Here is a 20,747-nt window from a genome sequence, read left to right as displayed (position 1 = left end):
CAGTATCACCTAGAAGTCCAACCAAAATCAGGGCCCCACTGTGCCGAGTGCAGAACAAAAGCATAGTGAGAACAGTCCATTCCCCAGTGAGCTTTCCTTCTAAGCAGACAAAACAGAGAAAGGATGGGAGGAAAGAAACATCATCATCCCCATTACACATGGAAAATCAAGGAACAGAGAGATTCTGACCCCAAATCAGCAAAGCATTTAAGCACATGTTGAAGTTCCATTGAAATCAAGTTAAGCATACGCCTAAGTGCTGTGCTGAATTGGGACCCAAGTGACTGGAATTGAACCCCGCTCTCCTGAATCCCAGGTTAAAGCACTGCCCTTAACCACACAGCTCTCCATTTCAGTGGGATACCTCACAGAGTACAGTACTTCTCCATGTGAGTAAGGGTTTCAGATTCTGGCCCCAAACTTGGAAATAGCAAATATTTTAAAGAGTGAAACATGGTGAGAAGCAACATTATTACATAATGATACACACATCTAACTTAACATGGGTGAAAATGAGTGAGTGGTGGGAAGGAACATTAGCACTATCCCCGGACAAGTTATCAACATAAGTGTACGTCTACATTTACACCAGAGCCAGAGGCCTAATTCCTCACTATTTTTTCCAACGCTATAAGCCTTATATTTTTACCAGAGTACTCTTTTCATGAAACTCTGTAAACACAATATATTATTTTCAAAATCGGAGTATGGGACAAATCATCCTAGTCTGTACCTTCACTTCACCCAGTACAGTTTATGGGTTCATCCCAGTTATACAAAATATATTTTTAAAAACCTTGTAACCTGATGGCAAATTGTTTGTCCAAGGGAAATTGGTTCATGCTCCACTTACATAAAACAACCCAGGCCAGCAACAACAGATGTGTGTGATGAACTAGCCAGAGACAGCCCAGAGAGTCAGCAACAGCAATGTACTGCCAATACGTAAACAAGGGGCTCCAGAAAAAAAAAATTCCCCATAGTATGTTGTGAACTCCACATCTCAAGTGTGTATGAGCTGCAGAGAGGAGAGCGAGGGACCAGACAATCTGTTTCTTTGTTTTCCCATTTAAACAAAAAACACTTTTCTCATAACTATAGCCAACCACAGAGAAAACAGCACTGGGCAAATCAGCGTAAAATAAGCCTATGGAGTGCTTTTGTGCCTAAAAAATGTGCTGAATACACTGATAGTACATCACTTGGGTAATGTGAATGGGAGGTGCAGGGTGAAAACCTCACAATGAATTCTGGGTATATCAGGCCCAGGAAAACTTACAAAAATACATTGGCTACTTGAGACAATCTGAGTTATAGCAAAAGCAAAACATTTTTCCTTCAGAAATATTTTTATGACCCCAGAACAATTGACGACTCTTGGAGGAACGGTTTAGCTGTATCCAGAGAGGAGGTGAATCCATATGGGGCATTATTAGTTAGTAGTGAAACTTTATCAAGGGGTTCATTTCAACAAAAATATGGAGACTATAACGAACACACAACTATGCGTAAAACAGGCAACTATGAAAGCTTTTAATGACAGGAAAAAATGGCAAGGAGGGACACTCAGCTGTCCATATTTCACTCATTTAACACCTTGAGTACCATGCTTACATTTATGATGAATCTCGAATAATCTATCATGCAGGATTATGTTTATTTATACAGACATAAGTGTGTTCCTATATCAAATATTTTCTGCTTATTCAGGTATATTCAATTTCTGAGTCAAAATGCTGAAAGATAAATACTATGAGGCATATGTATAAAGCAAAACCTGACACTATATATCTGAAATCGTACTGTATTACATAAATGTGTATATAGTATGTGTACATATATCACATACTCCTCTTTTTTAAAAAAGAGAACAAAACTAGCATTATCTTTCATGTCAAATTTCAAAGCCACATATTGAAGTCTACAAAGCAAAATTAAAGCTCTTATTTCAGATCACAGATTATGACCTACATTTAAATATAGTGGACAAAGAGAATTTAAACAAACTCCATTTTGAGGTGCAACTTCTTTGTAAGGAGCAAAGTTCAGTATCTATGGGACGAAAATGATGATCAGATAAAGTAGGATTTAATGCAAAAGCTAGTTTTACTCTTGACATGCTGCACAAAATACGGGAAAGTAAAAATTACCCTTTAACAAATGTGTCAGAAGTGCCTCCTGATTTCACAGCTGTTAAATTCTTGGCTTCCTTAATGAGGACCTCTAGTATGCCCCCAGAAGGCAGTTGTGCCTCTCCTTTCTTTCCTTTTTTAAAACTCTTCTTTCCTGCACATAAAACAAACCAACAACAAAATCAAGAACTATCTACTACAAAAATAGTTTGGAAATGTAAGCCTTTTTGGCCAGATTCTGCCACTCATTTACTTGGACAGGACTATTTGAGGAATGAAGTACTGCTTGTGTTTACAATCTGTCCCTTTATTTGTAAACAGGGTGCAGGAAAAGGAAATCATCCCACACCCAGTAAAAAAAATTTGACTTGAAAACATGGTCAATCCTCAACAGACACCACAGGGCTGGACTGTCCTAAGTCTCCAAGTACAAATATTGTCGTAATAACACGTTAAAGGGGAAAAGTCGTGTTTTCTTTAAATCCTCTTCCTTCTTTTCTGCTGTTACAGATGCTTTTCTAGCCAAAGGCAAATAAACATTCCAAGTGGCGGTGGCAAAGAGGAGATGCTATCACACAGCCTCATCTCTAAGGCAGAATCTGAAACATCTCTCTCAAAGCTTGATATACAGACGTATATGGCTGCAAGTTCACTCCGGAGGAGATACCTTGGTGCAGGGAGACAGTTACAAAGAAAAACCTCTCACTCTGAGCAACAGAATAAGCATACCAACACTTACAGCCGCCACAGTTTCTAACTGGTTTATCAGCAGGAACTCTACTATGAGCTTGCACAAGTCACATCATCATCATTTATTTCCATAAAAAAATCAAGAATTTTTTAAAAATTATTTAATTAAGACCTAGATTAGTGACAATAAAAATTGCTCAGATCCATGTGCTGTGAAGGCCATTAGTTCACACCTGTGTAGTCACTGTGCTTTCTGAGTAAGATTAATTCTGTAAGAACTCAAAACACCCGGGGAATACAAATTACAACATGCAGCAGCTGGTTTCCTCAGATCAAAGACTATCAGATGATAGCAGAGTACCTTGGAATTTACTGCCAGTAAATGGAACATAATTAATCTAAGAAAACAGCCTAATATGCTACCAATTCTTGCAAAGTAGTATTGTGTCTTTTGCCAATACATTCCTCTTGTGCTCAAACATCTCTGCCTGTGGTCTGTCTGTATATTGTGTGTGTCCAAGGACAGAATTACTAGCTGGTCATTGCTACCGCAATACGTGTAGTAACTAATAATATTTTCCTCCACAGAAACACTGCCAATTTCAGAGGATTATAATCGACCACCCTAAGCAATTCTAATAGGATCCAAAGGGATATAAATACAGTAGGAGTAATGGAATGAAACGGCGCAAAGGAAAATGTAGACTAAATAGTGTGAAAAGGTTCTGAATAGTGAGATGTGTATCACTAAGGATACTCTCCCAAGAGGAACTGTGGTAGTCCCATTACTTTGATCAGCTATGTAATATTTGAAACTAGACTGGACAAAGGACACAAGAAGTCTGTAGGCAACAACTCTGGATTAGAGTATTGCTTTGGATGATGACTGTCCTAAACCATGGCTGTTGATCAAGTGGGCCTTTTTAATGATGTCACAGCCATGCACCGACTCCTAATGGTGCATAGATGACATCTCATGGGGGCACGGAAGAAGCATTTTTACTTTGAAATTCCCTAAGATATAGGTGCCTAATTTATTGCCATATAACTTCAACCTTCTGCAACTCTGTGACTTTATACCTCAGCTTTCATCATACAAGTTTTTTCCAATACTCAGAGGATGTTGCTGAATGCTGCCAACAATGTTCATTTTACCTTGAAACTGTTCTAGTGGAAGCATTAGGTTTTTCTCCGGGGGAATGTAGCGTAAAACAACTATCAGCTCTCCTTTATACTGAAGTCCGACATCTGCAGCAACCTCCTGCTAAGGAAGAGGAAAGAAAAACAGAAATCCATCTAAGCTTAATAATTTACCCATTCATTTTAAATTATTTTTATTGTACAGGTAAGCCAGGATATATGCTTATTAAATAGGTCATGCCACTGCACACTGCTCACAGATAATCAGCCTTCACAGATTGAATACAGATAGCCATATTTTGGAGAATTTCAGAGGTCAGGGAATACAAAAAGCTCAGAAGAAGAGACGTCACATGCCCTGAACTAGATGCTGTTTGGTAAACAAACGGGAAAGAGAAATCTGGTTTGCTAGAATGAAGAAAAATTCCAACCCAGGTCAAGCACTGACTCACAGCAAACAAACAGATCAAAGTAAAATGGGTACATAAACTATAGCTAATTTAGGGTCAGGTTCAGATACCCTTATTCATGTTGATTAGTATCTTACTCTATAACTAGCCCCGTTGATTTCAGTTGGATTATTCTTTGCAATAAAGGGGCAAAATCTTGCTCTAAACAGATTTAGAGAAATAAATGTTACTTTCCAAATGTCTTTTCTTCTTCTTCCCAGACATCACTTCTCAAACAATCTGCACTTCTTTTTGCATTAAATTTCCAATTCCAGTCCAGAAGGAGTGTGTTCTATGCTTTTGATAACATACTAATCAAAAGCAATATTAGACTTATGTATAGCTGCTTTCATAGGTCTCCCCTACCCATAAAATAAATATATCAGTAAACAGTAATTTCTCCCAGAGAAATCGGATACAATGGAGAAATCTCCCATGAAATTTCATTAAGTTCCCAATCCTGTGGAACATTTAAGCATGTACCCAACTTTGCTCAGAAGGGTAGCCTCATTGATGTCAATGAGACAACTCATGGAATCAGAGTTTATTCATGTGCTTCACAAGCTTGGAGTTCAAATGTGTGTTAGATTCAGATACACAGATCTCAGGCATAATCTGCAGCAAGGCAGATTGGGGTTAGATATTAGGAGAAGGTTTCTAACTATAAGCGAAGTTAACTTTGGACTTGTCTTCCCGGGAGGTTGTGGAATCCCCATTATTGGAGGTTTTTAAGAACAGGTTGGACAAACACTTGTCAAGGATGGTCTAGGCTTACGTGCTCCTACCTCCATGAAAGGCACTGGACTTTATGACTTTCCAAGGTCCGTTCCAGCCCTACAATTCTACAACTCTATGATATATGAAGAGCTGCCCAATATGACGACACCAGGAAGGTGTTTATACTGACGGCGACAAATTCGCCACTGCCAGATGGATCTTTCTGGATCGATTGAGTGGTCAGTGAGACCCGCTCAACCAATCAGGAAGTCGACTGAGTAAATCCACCCCCTCAAGAAGCGCAGCGCAGTGTAAACAGTGCGCAGAAGGGAAGCAGAGCAGTCGACGTGAGTTATGCAAGCTACTCTGCGTAGTTTGCGTAACTCTGGTCGACTGCCGCCGAATCTCGCGGTAAGTGTAAACCAGCCCCAAATGATTGGGCAGTACGCTATGCCTGGAATTACATTCTGAGCTCTGCATCAAAATACTTCAACTACTTATGAAAAAATGTACTGGTGAGAACTTGCATCCGAAACTTGTTCAGCTTGCCTCCTGATCCCAATAACAAGGTGAAGATATTTACTTTCAGGAAAAAAAATAACCCCAGAAATATGTAAAGTGACATACAGAAGCTCAAGCTGCATTTAAAGTTAGTGCCTTAAAGCTGCAGTCTATCATCTGAGTAATAAAAGTATTTAGGGCTCGATCCTGCCTCCTGCTTATACAGAGAGAGGGGATTCAGACGAAGGCGCAACAAACCCTGTAGTGGACAATTATGGAATAATCTGCCCATAGGGGAAATTTCATCCTAATAATTCCTGTCAGACAGGAAACTTTATTATGCCCTGCAGCATGTGAGTTTAGTCTCACAACTTCCCTGTGAAGATGGTAAGAACAATTTCCCCCATTTCACAGATGGGGGAACTGAAGCACATTAATTAAGGCCCTGATTTTCAGAAATGACTTGCCCACATTACCCAGGAAGTAACACAGAGGTCTCCCAGCCCTGTGCTTTAATCATAAAGCTATTCTCCTCCCGATCTGACCTCACTCCCCTTAGGGGACTGACCCGCCAATGCTCAGAGGACACATGAATCTTAAAATCCTCAACTTTTTTCTTAAAAACAGCTGAATCGCATCCGATTACAACAAATGCAAGGGCTGCTGTCAAGCCTTAGCGAGGTTTAACTGGCACTCTTGTCAGAGACATGGAGTTCACACTGTAGGACAGTATTTGCCTACAGATGTCTAAACAAACAAGATATTTAATTCTGCTTGCAATAATTTGTCATTCAGAAAAATCTCTTTTCTTCGCTTACCAACCATCTGAGCTATGCTTATAGAAGCAGGGAATCATGGAAATGTAGGGCTGGGAGGGCCCTTGAGTGGTCATCAAGTCCAGCCCCCTGAGCTGAGGCAGGACAAAGTAAAACTAGACCATCCCTGACAAGCGTTTGTCCAACTTGTTCTTAAAAACCTCCAGTCAGGGGTATCCCACAACCTCCTTTGGAAGCTTATTCCAGAGTTTATCTCCCTTTATGGTTAGAAAGCTTTTCCTAATATCTAACCTAAATCTCCCTTGCTGCAGATTAAGCCCATCACCTCTATTCCTACCTTCAGCGAACATGGAGAAACATTCTCTCTGGAAACATTAGCCAGATCATCCTTGCAGGCAAATGAGGCTTGGTCTACACTGCCAGTGGATTTTGGCAGCAGTCAATGGGAGAAACGCAAGCTATGTAGAGTAGCTTGCATATCTCCCGTTGACTTCCTAACTTCTATTTACCGCGGGATCCCCACTGTGCTGCGCCGACGAGAAATGCCCTCCAGTCGACGCAGTGTTACTCTTCTTGCGGAGGTGGATTAACGGCATCGACTTCTGGGGTCAATTGAGCGGGTCTCCACTGCTGCTTAATCAATCCCACAGAATCGATCCTGCACTGCCGACAATTCCGCTTGCAGTGTAGACATACCCTGAGACATATTCTAGTTTTGTTTTATTTGCTAATAATGAAGTAGAATGAATAGCTCTTATAAGACGTTTGGAAATAATCAGACAACATTTCCTAGTTGGGATGGCTGAAATACTTAGCCCTCATTACTTTTTGGTCTCAGTGAAAGTGCTCCATCAGTGCCTTTGCTGTTATGATTTTTTTTAAAAAACTTAAGATGATGTGAAGCAGGATGAAGATTGAGCCACAAGTCTTCCAGTCCAGTAGTTTCACAATGTGACATCATAATCAGCCTGAACACAAAATGTGTGTTTCTCTCTTGTAAAATTCACAATTCTAAATAAGAGCAAAATCCTACACTAGCCAGTGCTGCTACAGAGAAACGGGAATGCTGGCAAGTGTGTCCCCTGCTCCAGGAATTGAGTCAGCCAGGAGAGGCCATCATGGAGCCAGCCTGCGGAAAGCATTGCTCAAGATATTTTATTGCTAGTAAAAAGGAAAAGCATTTGTCCCTACCTAGTGGAGGGCACTGACTGCAGAATGCACATTAGCCATCTGGGGAAACAGGCATGCCCCATCGTGGCAGACCATGATCCTTTGGGGGTTATGAAGCAAGGGCAAGATACAGAAGCCAGTCATCCCATTTGCAAACTTGAGTGATAGGAAATGCCCTTCCCTGCTGCTTTCACAGAGGGAAAGTGTGCAAAAAGAAGGGACTGATTCTCATATGTGAGATAGCAAAATGCTGAGGCCACTTCCTGTACCAGCCCTGTCGGCATCAAGATCTATACAATCGGATCACCTGGAGCTGCCAGAACTGCTTCTTATAGTTCTCTGAGCATTACCTCACACATAATTTAGTAGCATATTTTTCTTGGTTTTCTGAAGGGAGCATTCTCCATACAGGGCCTTCTCCTTAACTCTGTTTGCCCAATAGCTTTCCTCCACTCACACAACTGCTCAGATTTTGGGATTAGTATTGTCTAATGGAGAGGGGAACAACTCAGAACTAGAGCTGGGCGAAGTTTTCTGTGAAAACACTTTTTTCCACCAAAGAAATGCAGATTCAGACTGACCAAAAACAATTTGCAAATTTGGGTCTATTTCTATTTCAGAATTATTTCAGTCAAGGGGAAAAAAAAGGTTTTTTTGGAAACGTTGAAACATTTTGACTTTTTGTTATGAATTTCTCTCAATTTTATTAAAAAATGTGACAAACCATTTGACCCCTCCAAAACCAAAACAAAAGGTTGAGTTTTGGGTCAAATGAAAAGTTTTGTTTGACCTAATACTACATTTTTTCAACTTGAAAAATCTGGAGGGAAAAAAAAAATGTTCAACCCAACCTGAAATGATTTTTGATTCTTCAATTTTTTTGGTTTGGTGGCTGAACCAAAAAATTGGTTAGTCACACAGCTCTACTCATCACCATCTTCCCCCTGCCTGATCTCTGCACACGTAACAAGCTTTTGCTCCCCTCTTTGCGATAAAGTGGAGCCTAGAAGGCTAAGATGCTCAGTGATACTCGGACAAAGGAGTTAAAATAACAATAGTAAATCACATAATTTATTTGACAGATCTGAGTGAGAATGTTTCATGCACAAGAAAGCTATTAAGCTAGAAAGTCACAATTTTTGTATGCCTCGCAGTTAAGGTTTTATTTAGAAAAGCTATAAAACTGGACTTAGTTTAAACTTGATTTATTCCCAGCACAGGACTATGTATGGGAATCAGCTATTTGGGAAGAAAACAAATCAAACTCAGCACTCCAAATAGCCCAGGAAAAATACATGTGTTCTTACAAAGAATGAATAGATAAATTAGTTGTGAGCCTACATCCAAGTCATCCTAACAAGCCCTCAAAAGTCTTTACATTACAAGAAAACCCATTTTCAGAAATGACAGTCCAAGCCATCAGCTTCCTGTGGATTCTGGCTGGTATAGCAATGAGCATCTTAGAAGCATATAATCTTAATGTTTATAACAGCTCTTCTAAGTTATTCCAAAAACAAACGCTTTAGCCCTCTCCAGTGAGGGATTCCATAAGTGCCAGAAGACAGAGCACATTAATTAAGGAGTCTAAAGATGCCATATTCCATAGAGCTACTGATTTGGGTACCAAATAGCATGATGCTACACCTATCTACTCAACATGAATAAAAGAGCAATGCTGAATCTCACTACCATAGAAAATAGTTAAATGCTTAAAACTGCTGTATAAAGAATGGTCTATCCCTTTAGCAGGTGATTGTTTGAGAAAAGGCCATTCTTTCATGTGCTATTTCTTTAATACATCCCTTTCTGTTGTGTCTACTATTGGATGCATTTGTATGTTTATTCTTTTAACAGGCTTGGTTTTGTTTTGAATAGGCATTCATGTATACTGACATGGACAGTATGTGTTGGTTTGATAGAAGTATTATTCCTTTCACAGAAGCAATTTATTATCAATTCCATTATAAATTTATTATAATTCCATCCCAGAAGCAATTTATTATAAATGTATCATTGTACAGCCACACTTCCATTGGGGGGGTCGGGGGAACCCAACAAAACCTCATTGATTTTACTGTACTGTCATTCCACTAAAACTGTAAATCCTCACCTTAGGCTGAAGCACAAACCATTCATCTGTTTGATTTTCAAAATTCCAGGAGTCCAAAGGAATTTCCACCTCCCCAAGAAAGCTGTTGTGCCCAAATCTGTCATAGTGCCAGACAGAAATCTGTAATGTCCTGGTCTCTAGCTGTGTATGGCTGATGACATACTATTGAAAGACAAACAGAGTGGAGGAACTCTTGAATGAGAGTAGATTCCAGTTCCATAATGGCACTATATTAAAAACATAAACTGTATATTCATAAAGTACATGGTAGCTAACAAATGAGGTACAGAAGAGACATTTGTTTTCTTTACAAGTGAAGATCAATTCAATTACAGAAAGCTATTATAAAGGGTAATTGTTCACTGTGCAGCCTCCATTTATCTTTTTAAATTATTGTTGTAGTTGTTGCCATCACTTGTCTGTATTATTTCTTTACCAGATGGTTATTACTGCAAGGGGAACTGCTTAGAATAATCATCTTTATTTAATTCTTTCACAGTAGTTTCTATGGTAATTAAATAGAACAATTAAGATAAGAGTCTATTCTGTAACAAAAAGCTTTGATAAAAAAGAGCTTACAGCATGGTAATGAACTTTCTAGATAAAGTGTCCTCTCTTCACAGTAAAGTATCGCCACAACTTTTCAAAAGCACAAATGGTTATAGTGATAACAATTAAAATATATATTAACTAGCAGATTGTAAGAGGCCATCAGTTACCCCATGAGAATGGTACGACTTCACCTTGAAGGCCTGAAAAATTGATTTTAAGGGAGTTTTTAAATTATAGTAATGGGAACAGATAGGACAAACAGTTTTTCTGCTATTGAATCTAGCTGTTTAGTTCTTACCCAAATGTCAAGTAAGCCACCTTTGTCAGAACATATACAAAATGTTATCAGATTGTTAGGCCCCATCTACACAAAGTTTGGAAGCCATATTAGGATTGTCCTAGAGAACAGTGTTTAAATGTGCCCCTTGCTAGATGGATGCTAACTCACTTCTTCCCAGTGCAGACAAGACCCAACTATACTATAAACCATTTTACAAATGGTGATACAAAACAGGTCTTCTTGGTAAGCAGTCTGGCCAGAGCTGATGTATATAGTTTTCAAAATGATTTTATAGCCAGATTAGGCCAACTACACTGGCCAGAGACATTATATAAGCCCCTATAGCAGGAAAATTATTTAAGTATATTTTTATTAGCCTCTACAGAAAAAAAAAAAAACACGTTTAAGCATTTGGGGTGGGATTTTCAAAAGCACCTGAGGGACTTTGGTGTATAAATCCCATTGCCTTTCAATGGGACTTGAGAGGTCATTTAGTCATTTTTGAAACTCCCATCACCCTGGGTTCCAAACTCACTGTAGATGGGATTTCAAAGGTTCTGAAACAGATCCATGAAAGTAAAAATAAAATAGTTGATTATCAAAAGTTATGTTATACCTGGAAAGAAAAAACAAAACAAAAAACTATCCCTCAATTCTGAGAAGCCAAGAACTACAATATCTATAACAGCTAGATATTTTAACTCAAATATTTACATTTTTATCACCTTTTCCCCAATGTTTAAAATCAATGTTGATTTATGGTATAAATAAATGAAATAATAACAAAATTAACAGCAAAATTCAGCCTGGATTACAGGCATGCCAGTGCTCTCACCTTTAGTGTTTCATTAAACTCTGGATTGGTGGTGTTGCTTTTGATTTTGGTCTTGCGTTTACTTTGGCGAGATTTGTCTGGCAGGAGGTATGCTTTGACATAGCTGCAGATCAAGAAGTAAATTATTAGCAGAGAATAAAAACAACCAGGTCTGAGGGAGCACCATGTAAAACTACACCAGAAATATTAGTCAGGACATCAATTTTTGCAGAATAATCTATGCATAAATATTAGAGAGAATACACTCAACAGGGAAAAGTGAGCTCTGTATCTACAAACACATGAATGCACAGAGGATTCTGATGGCATCAAGATAACCACAAAAGCAAAGTTCAAGTAATTGGACAGTCCTGAGAAGTGTGTATAGGTTTATTAGCAAATTCCTGTGTTGTAGTTTTTACATTTTTGATAGACCATATATGCTAATAGGCAAAATTTAAAATTACATACAAAATCACCCTTTGGCCTACCTTCACATATTTGTAGGGTTAGTGATTTTTATTATTAGAGCTTGATTAATACACCAAAAAATTCTCAAAATATTTTAGGCTTTTTTAATTCATATACTATCATATAGTTTGCCACAAAACAGGGTAGATATACACACAGTTACTAACGAGATAAGACATAAAATGATGAGGGGAAAAACAAAAAAGACTGACCAACCTTGGCACAGCCTCACTGCATTGCTTAGGCAATCAGATATTAAATTTGGTAACTGACAGCTGAAGTTTAAAATGAATTTGCTTTGGTCATGTTCATCTCTCTTTGTGTTCACTTACTACAAAAACCTTCATGCAACTGAGTTTTACTAGCACAAATATTTGTAAAAAAGCCCTCCCATTTTAAGTCTGCATTCTCAAATACTGGTAGCAGAGACATTGCACTCCTCCAGTGAAGTAAAATAAGCAATAACACGTGGCTTCTGTGATCAACTACAACTAAGCAGCACACTCACATAACAAAATTAGAGTAAACAAAATTAGGTAAAGCTTTGTCAAATAACTTTGAATAGTAGATTTGAGAATATCATGATCTAATGATGGATAGTCAGAAAAAAAGCAGCAAAAATCACTCAAATTAATTTGTTTATGACAAATATTTGCAGAAACTATTAAAAATGAATAATGTAATAGCCAATTATTCTCTTGGCTCTGGTTCTACTTAAGGACAGTTGTGGAACAGCTCATTATTTTGTGTAAGACTGACATTAATAGGGACTTCTCCGGGACCATACAATTAACACTAGCTTGTTTGTACACTGTAATGTTATTGGCCAAAAAAGACAAATTATAAACTAATCCAGGAGTGATTACTCTCTGTTGTCTTTGTTAAAGAGCAGGATTGTCCCCTACTTTGGAGAGCAGTGAGGCTGTGTGCGCAGATTGGATCCAATTCACCATAGTGTTACTCCATCTGCATACCAGTTACACTGGTATAAAAGCGGACTGACTAACAGTGGTAAATCAGTCCTATTGTTTGTATTACACCATTTTCCAGAACTGGTGCAAAACCTATTTTTTCTTATAAGAAAAAAGAGCAATGAGTAAAGTGGAACTTAGTGTTTATGTTTGATTTTAGAAAGAGGTAAATTTGGAATAAGGGAGAAAGAATGTGATTTCTTTCTACTCTATATGTTGCTTTTTCTGGCAATGTTTTTATTACTAGGAAATGGCTATTTTAAAATAAGGGAATTTACAGTTCTATAAAGGCGCCACACTAACACCTCTGGCAGATAAAATCTTCTATCAAAGTCAGAGCAAATCTTCCCAGGACTATCCCTCTAATGTACTTCAATCTTAGAATCATAGAGTTGGAAGGGACCTCAGGAGGTCATTTAGTCCAACCCCCTGCTCCGAGCAGGACTAACCTCAGCTAAATAATCCCAGCGAGGGTTTTGTCAAGCCACAGCTTAAAAACCTCTAAAGATGGAGATTCCACCACCTCCCTAGGTAACCCATTCCAGTGCTTCACCACCCTCCTAGTGAAAACCTTTTTCCTAATAACCAACTTAAACCTCCCCCACTGCAACTTGAGACCGTTGCTCCTTGTTCTGTCATCTGCCACCACTGAGAACAGCCTAGCTCCATCCTCCCTGGAACCCCCTTTCAGGTAGTTAAAGGCTGCTATCAAATCCCCCCTCATTCTTCTCTTATGTAGACTGAACAAGCCTAGTTTCTTCAGCCTCTCCTCATAAGTCTTGACTCATGATAAGAAATTAGTTGAGTCTCTGTGTCCATTCAGATCCTTGGCCCTTGTGCCCACGTTGCTTATAAGGATATCAATTATTTTCAAGTGCAATTGTGGTTATTGATCACATGAACTCTCCCGCATTAGGAAAGACACTGAAAACACCAACACATTTCACATGGGAACCGAAACAGCCATCAGAGTGAAATGGCTTCTGATCACTCGGGACCTAGAGGTGAAAGGCTTCCTTTCCCTTTTACCAGACCACATAGCGAAGGGCTGTAATATGTTCCACGTGCAGTCTAGAGCATCAAACTGTGCAGTAAGGCTGAGGGCACTTCAAGGAAAGCTTAAGAAGGGAAATCTCTGTGCTTACGGATCTGTTCTTTGCTTCTTTTCATCTGCTAAGGCCAGGTTTCTGCAGTTTTTTACCAGGATGTTGAGGGCACCCGTTTTGTAGCTGTAGCTGATGTGGAGAAGTATTTCCCCACTGACCTTCACGTTGCCATAGTCCCCAGTTTCACTGTAAACACTCAGCAGGCTGTTAATGCTAGTCTGAAATAAAGATCAAAAGAAGAAGACTTGGAAGCTCAATCAATCTCTTTCCAGAACCAGCTTTTTTCATATAATTACAGCCCTGCAATTACTGTTCTGCTGACCCTGCTATGAAAACTAGGACACCAAAGGAAGAACAGAATTGCCATGTGCTTGCATTTAATATAGAAAGGTATCATCATAATCTCTCAAATGCCTACACAGTATTTCTTCATATATAGAACTCAAAGTGATTTATAACGGTGGTTAAATTAATATCATCACCATTTCCCAATGGGGCAACTGAGGAACACACAGGTTGAGTAAATTGTCTACGACCACATAGAAGGCCCAGGAATGAAGAACTGCCATACTGGGGCAGACCAATGGTCCCTCTAGGTCAATATGCTATCTCAGACAGTGGCCAGTACCAGGTGCTTCAGAGGAAATTATATGAAACCCCATACTGGAAATGATACAAAAACATATATCCTGATACAGCAATGTCAACTCAACATGGGCATTTCTAAGAGCATAAACACATGTCACACATTTCATAATTGTCTCTGTACAATTATTTGATGCTCCTCTGAGCCAGCAAAGTTATTTTCTGGTGGGGATTTCACACTTCAAAAATTACTGAGAAAGAATTAAATCTTTATAGAACAAAATTAAGACCGTTTGTACACTGCAGAATCCCAACGCATTCTAAAAGTCTGGTGTACTATTTTTTTTGCCTAGTTGTTAAATAATATTGATAAAAAAATGTATCTAACTTTTGGCATCTTTAAACTGTTGTATGTATAAAGCCTGTGTAAACCACAGAGACAGTTCTCAGCACAAAGAGGGAATGAGTGGGAAACCCTACAAAGTCAGAAAAGCAGTTCAGAGGAAGCAAGAGAACTCACAGTATCACCATCTGCTTCAGGTACATTTAAGTAGGAGCATTTCCTGTCAGAGCCTTCAGGAAAATTCTTTCAGGAAGACAATGCAAAGGTCAAGAGAAAAATATCATTAGATAGCTGCAGTAAGAATTCAGAAAAGCAATGACAAGCTCTCCAGACTAGGCAGGTAGGTACAGTAGTGAGGTGCTGATAATAGTGATACAGTACCTATTGCAGTGAGGCCCAAAGCCATAACTAAATCTCTCTCCAATAATGAATTGTATAATGAGTGCAAAAGTATCGCCTGCTTATCTCCTGGAGTATTGCAGGAATAGCTGGATTAAGGTTAGTGACAAATGCTGGATTAAGGTAGCACTAAACAATTTAATGCGAGCACAGACTCACCACAGATGATTAGGGAGGCCCCTAATCCTGCAAACACACAAGTTAACTCTATACATGACTATTCCTATTGAAGTTAGTGGTCTTGTGTGAACATTTCAGCATGCACGTGTTCGCAGCAATGGGGCCTTCATAAGAAACTAAAATTGTGATTAGAGCAAGCTTCTCTGAACACTTGCAGGTGGAGAGGCTAATTCTGTGGCGTTTTCAAGGGTACATGTAAAACAAAACCTTTTTCTGGTTTTACCCTTTACTATTCCTTTACAATCGCCCTCCATGTTTCGTGAAAAAATGCCTTTTTTTTTTTTTTTTTTTTAAAGTGAAGTATCAAGAACATCAGGGGCCCGTTGTTGTTGTGAAGGACCTTGGCAAGATGTCTGAAAGATCTCACCAGTGAGGTCACAGGAGTTTATAACTCAATCACCAACTCCTCTTCTAACCAACTGAGAGAGAATTTATGAACACACTTAAGGGAAAGAAGAGACAACTTGAGCTATAACCTTTTGTGACATTACTGGTTGGGCCCTCCAAACATCTTGCTAATGTCCTGCAGCAAAGGAAGGAAAGTAAGAACTGGTGTGGAGATTCTTGATACTTCAGATCTAAAACCAAACAACCAGAAAATGCTTTTCTATAAAAACCCCAAAAAGTCTGAAGTTAATTTTATACATCATAAAAGTGCTTTGGCTCTTTATCACTATGTATGTGTTTTGTACTGCAGTTCAGTTTTAACGCTAGGGGGTATGGTGGTATCACATTCCAACCAAACCCAGATATGCACAGTAATTTATACACATTGGCTCAAACTTCTAGGCCAGGACTGGTTCAAGTCACCATGCAATCTACAATCTGCATTACTGCACAAATTAGATTTTCCTCTAGTCTTGATACATTTAGGGTTAAATTTTCAAAGGGTGTTGCCGAAAGTGCACCCCCCAATATTTACACACCTCTACCTGTTATAGATACACACACACACACACACACACAAAATGGATGCATTCAAACAGGTGCTTTTGAATGAAATTATCCATTCTATGCATGAAAATGTCTATTTATGCACATAGTGGAAGTGTAACAATGTAAGTGACAACTTTTGAAAATCTGGGCCTGACTTATTTATGTGATGTTAACACTTTGGGGGGGGGGGGGGGGGGAGGATTGTTCTTTGCTCAATCTGAGCCCATTCTGGAGCTTTTTCCATTGTTCAAGGGGGATATGGGGAATGAAAATGACTAAAGCAGTCACATTTGAGCCAGAATTCAAATAGAAAATCCCTACATTGCTAACAAACCATTAATAAAACAACAGACTAATTTAGAAAACATTTCATAACTAAAATCTTTCACTTCTTACAATAAAACCCTTTTGTTTTGTGAGATTTACACTGGGAGTTGTGTTAAATACGATACATCTGGCTGTTTAAAGAAAACATTCTCATGTAACAATCGTAAGTCACAAATATCACTAAGAGTATCAGTGAGCATTGAGCTTCATTTTACTAAACACCTGAGGCCTGTATTTATCAGCTTTAGCATTTTATGTCTTACTGGTAAAATATAAAACACTGGAACAAGGAATCATACTGATGTGATGGTCATGACAAGTTATTGTGTCCAATGGAGGAACCTGTGAAAAGTAACCACTCTTCTCTTTTAGCCCAAATACTGTGGGTTTTATTTTCAGGGCACTAAGTATCCACACTCTAATTTCCTTAGTCAGATTTCTATAAAATCATTTGGCATTTATAGTATTATTTTGTGCCACAGTATTACAGTACAAAGTCATTAGTAAAATCATTATCAGAGGCTAAAATTCAGCAACAAGCCAAGCACTTACAGAATTTGTACAAAGCTAAAGGATGAGATGCACAGAATAAATTAAATAAAATCAGAAAAGTGAGAGTATTAGAGATGGGGAATGTTACTAATAGCATACACTCAGAGTAAGTTAAAACAGACCTGCAAAAACTGAGCCACTCCAGGGGGGAAGAAAAGCGTCTTGCTGATAGAAGCTTTTCCATTAACATAGCATGCAGCGACTTTAATAAGCATGCTGGGGTGGATGTGAAGAGGAAAGGCGCACTGAGGCATGAGATCATCTCAGTTCTACTGCAGCAGGAAAGCTGCATTTAGATTAGGAGAAAGGTCAAAAGGAATCTATATAGAAAGAGAAAGCCTGGTACTGAAAGTGCTCATTAAATGTAGTTAACAACTAAGGGCCCTAACCAAGAGAGCTATTGAGCACCTGCAACTCCAATCTCAGGTTCAGAGCAAGGAAAGGAATTAATCTATAAACCCTATAGACTAGCAAGCCTTTAGTGCTGGCAACAAGTCAAATTCAACTTTGGTTAAGTGGGTATAATTCAATTGATTTTGATTGAGTCACAGTTGCTTACTAGAGCTGATTTGGCCTGAAATGCCCAGGTCTCTTAACTCTGATTCCTTGAATTTCTTGAAACCCTGGAATAAAAAGTTTGACTCAGCCCTTTCTTCTTCCAAAGCAAGCTGAATTCCATGCTACTAAAGGCAAGGCTTTTGGAGGTGACATAGAATATTAGGGTTGGAAAGGACCCCAGGAGGTCATCTAGTCCAACTCTCTGCTCAAAGCAGGACCAACCCCAACTAAATCATCCCAGCCAGGGCTTTATCAAGCCGGGCCTTAAAAACCTCTAAGACTGGAGATTCCACCCACTCCCTAGGTAACCCATTCCAGTGCTTCACCACTAGTAAAAAAGTTCTTCCTAATATCCAACCTGGACCTCCCCCACTGCAACTTAAGACCTTTGTTCCTTGTTCTGTCATTTGCCACCACTGTGAACAGCCTAGTTCCATTCTCCCTGGAACCCCTCGTCAGGTAGTTGAAGGCCGCTATCAAATCCTCCCTCATTCTTCTCTTCTGCAGACTAAACAAGCCCAGTTCCCTCAACCTCTCTTCATAAGTCATGTGCTCCAGTTCCCTAATAATTGCCATTGCCTTCTGCTGGACTCTTTCCAGTTTGTCCTCATCCTTTCTGTAGTGGGGGGCCCAAAACTGGACGCAACACTCCAAATATAGCCTCACTAATGCCGAATAGATGGAAATAATCACTTCCCTCGCAATGCTCATACTAATGCAGCCCAATATGCTGCTAGTCTTCTTGGGAAAAAGGGCATGCTGTTGACTCATATCCAACTTCTTGTCCACTGTAACCCTCAAGTCCTTTTCAGCAGAACTGCTGCCTAGCTCATTGGTTCCCAGTCTGTAGGAGTGCATGGGATTCTTTCGTCCTCGGTGCAGGACTCTGCACTTGTCCTTGTTGAACCTCATCAGATTTCTTTTGGCCCAATCCTCTAATATCTCTAGGTTACTCTGTATTCTATCCCTACCCTCCAGCATATCTACCACTTCCTGCAGCTTAGTGTCATCTGCAAACTTGCTGAGGGTGCGGTCCACTCCATCCTCCAGATCATTATTTAAGATGCTGAACAAAACTGGCCGAAGGACCGACCCCTTGGGCACTCAGTTTGTTACTGGCTGCCAACTAGACATCAAGCTGTTGATCACTACTCGTTGAGACCTATGGTCTAGCTAGCTTTCTATCCACCTTATAGTCCATTCATGCAACCCATACTTCAACTTGCTGGCAAGAATACTGTGACATTTAATGGAATTCCTGTGTGCTTGTGTGGGACATTAAAGATACAATATCATATTCCATTCAATAGAGTTCATATTCCTACTGTTCATTTCCCTTTCCTTTATATCAAATGTCCTGATCACTTGTTCACCTCGCTACCACCCTCCAACCCAGAGATTGCTGCATTTCATTGGCACTGTATATATTTGCCTCAATCTTGGGTCCCACAGAGCTATTTTGGCACATGACCTAAGGGAGGGTGGGCAAAACTGGCTGTATGTCACTTTGGCAATCTCCCAATCCCTGGAGCTGCTGGGGAGTCAGTCAGTCAGATCTCAGGAGTGAGTTAAAGTAGCCTAAGGACTGCTCTAATTTCTGGTTGGCTGCAGTGTGCACTACTTGTGCCCCTTCCCCTCAGCATGCCTCCTATCTCATGGAGTATAAATGGATTGTGTAGAGCTGGTTACACCAACTCTATTCCATGTGGGATTCCCCTGCTCTAAGGGGATCCACAGCTGGCCACGTCAAAGAAATTTAAGGCTGCTCTACACTGCTGGAATAGCACAAAGCAGTCTTCTTTGGGCTAAGGATCTGGTTCACTGTATATTGTATGTGAAGTGTCATGGGAATGAAAAAAAGTGTTACAGAAATATACAATTGTTTTCATGGAAAGCAGAAATGCTTTCAGCAGATCTGATGCCCAAATATTTTACACTATGCATATGAAATTTATTTGAACTGTATGAGCTATGCTGGGATTGTTTTGCATAGACAATGGAATATATTTGCTGGGTCAGCATTAGAACCAACTCCAGAACCAACTCTGGGTTCTGAGGCTACTGACACACAATGCAAATACATAAAATAAAAGCACTTGTATGTTGCAAGGAGCTTAAAAAGATGTTCCTTTTTTCCCCAAAGTGAACCCAAACATTCACAACCCCTTCAAAGGCTGCGATGAGAAGGAAGTAGAAACAGAACAGGGTGGGATCCTGTTCCAATTAAATAAAAAGGCTTCAAGTCAACCATTTCTCCAGGCTAACTCTGAAAAACTAAGCTTGTTACAACACAGTATAAATCCCATTTTTAATCTCTCCATGTATAGGCCTGGTAGTATCTCACTTCATGACTTGGCACATGCAAGTGAACAATGCTTATTGTTTACTCTCCCCACCCCCCGAGAAGATCCCTAACCCTCAATTATCCATAAATTGTGTCTCTATGCTCTTCCCCACTCCTCAGAACGTAGACAATTTCCACTGCTACACTTTAACAAAACTTTTAAAAGAGAATCAGGTCTAAGCATTTTCTTTCCTACTAGTATAGATATTTGATGTCCCTAATGTCCGGTGAAAGATGTTTTATCTGCTTAACAAGCTTGTCTGACAGTGGCCAGAAGTCAGGCATAGTGGATGTAATCATGCATCCTTCTGATAATGGTATCATTACAAGTAACAAAGGGTTTTCTTTTAAAGCCACATTCTCTCTTTATAGTAATATTAGCTATTCTAGGTTTGCTCATTTTGACAGAATATCTACACTGGCCAGATGTTTCGGGTTTCTTAGTGTAATTTCTCACTGTTTACATCTGTCAAACAGAAAACCGCTAAAATTAATTACTATTAAGAGCTTGATGCTGAGAGTGACCCAGCCACGCCTTCTTTTGAGTTCATTTTGAGGTGAAGGCACTCAGCACCTTGTGTAAAGTGCTCAGCACTTCTGCAGATCAGGTCCCAAAGTCTTTATTGTGCAGGGAAGACAGCTAT

General features: G+C 39.4%; 1 protein-coding gene across 1 annotated transcript in view; it reads right to left on the bottom strand.

The window, feature by feature from the left end:
* The window catches only part of SYTL5 (synaptotagmin like 5), a 143,059-nt gene that overhangs the window by 7,931 nt on the left and 114,381 nt on the right, over positions 1-20,747 (bottom strand). The window contains exons 11-16 of the mRNA XM_067545114.1: positions 14,985-15,050; positions 13,919-14,097; positions 11,353-11,455; positions 9,686-9,847; positions 3,978-4,086; positions 2,151-2,286 (exon numbers count right to left, since the gene is read on the bottom strand). Of these exons, the coding sequence (XP_067401215.1) occupies positions 2,151-2,286; positions 3,978-4,086; positions 9,686-9,847; positions 11,353-11,455; positions 13,919-14,097; positions 14,985-15,050 (755 nt within the window). The remainder of the gene's footprint in view (positions 1-2,150; positions 2,287-3,977; positions 4,087-9,685; positions 9,848-11,352; positions 11,456-13,918; positions 14,098-14,984; positions 15,051-20,747) is intronic.

Source organism: Emydura macquarii, unplaced genomic scaffold (genome assembly GCF_026122565.2).
Source record: "Emydura macquarii macquarii isolate MOO-44397 ecotype Brisbane River unplaced genomic scaffold, CSIRO-AGI_Emac_v2 contig_1043, whole genome shotgun sequence".
NCBI classification, from domain to species: Eukaryota; Metazoa; Chordata; order Testudines; family Chelidae; genus Emydura; species Emydura macquarii.
Note: the sequence above shows the minus strand (reverse complement) of the source record. Positions and strands in the feature narration are given on the sequence as shown.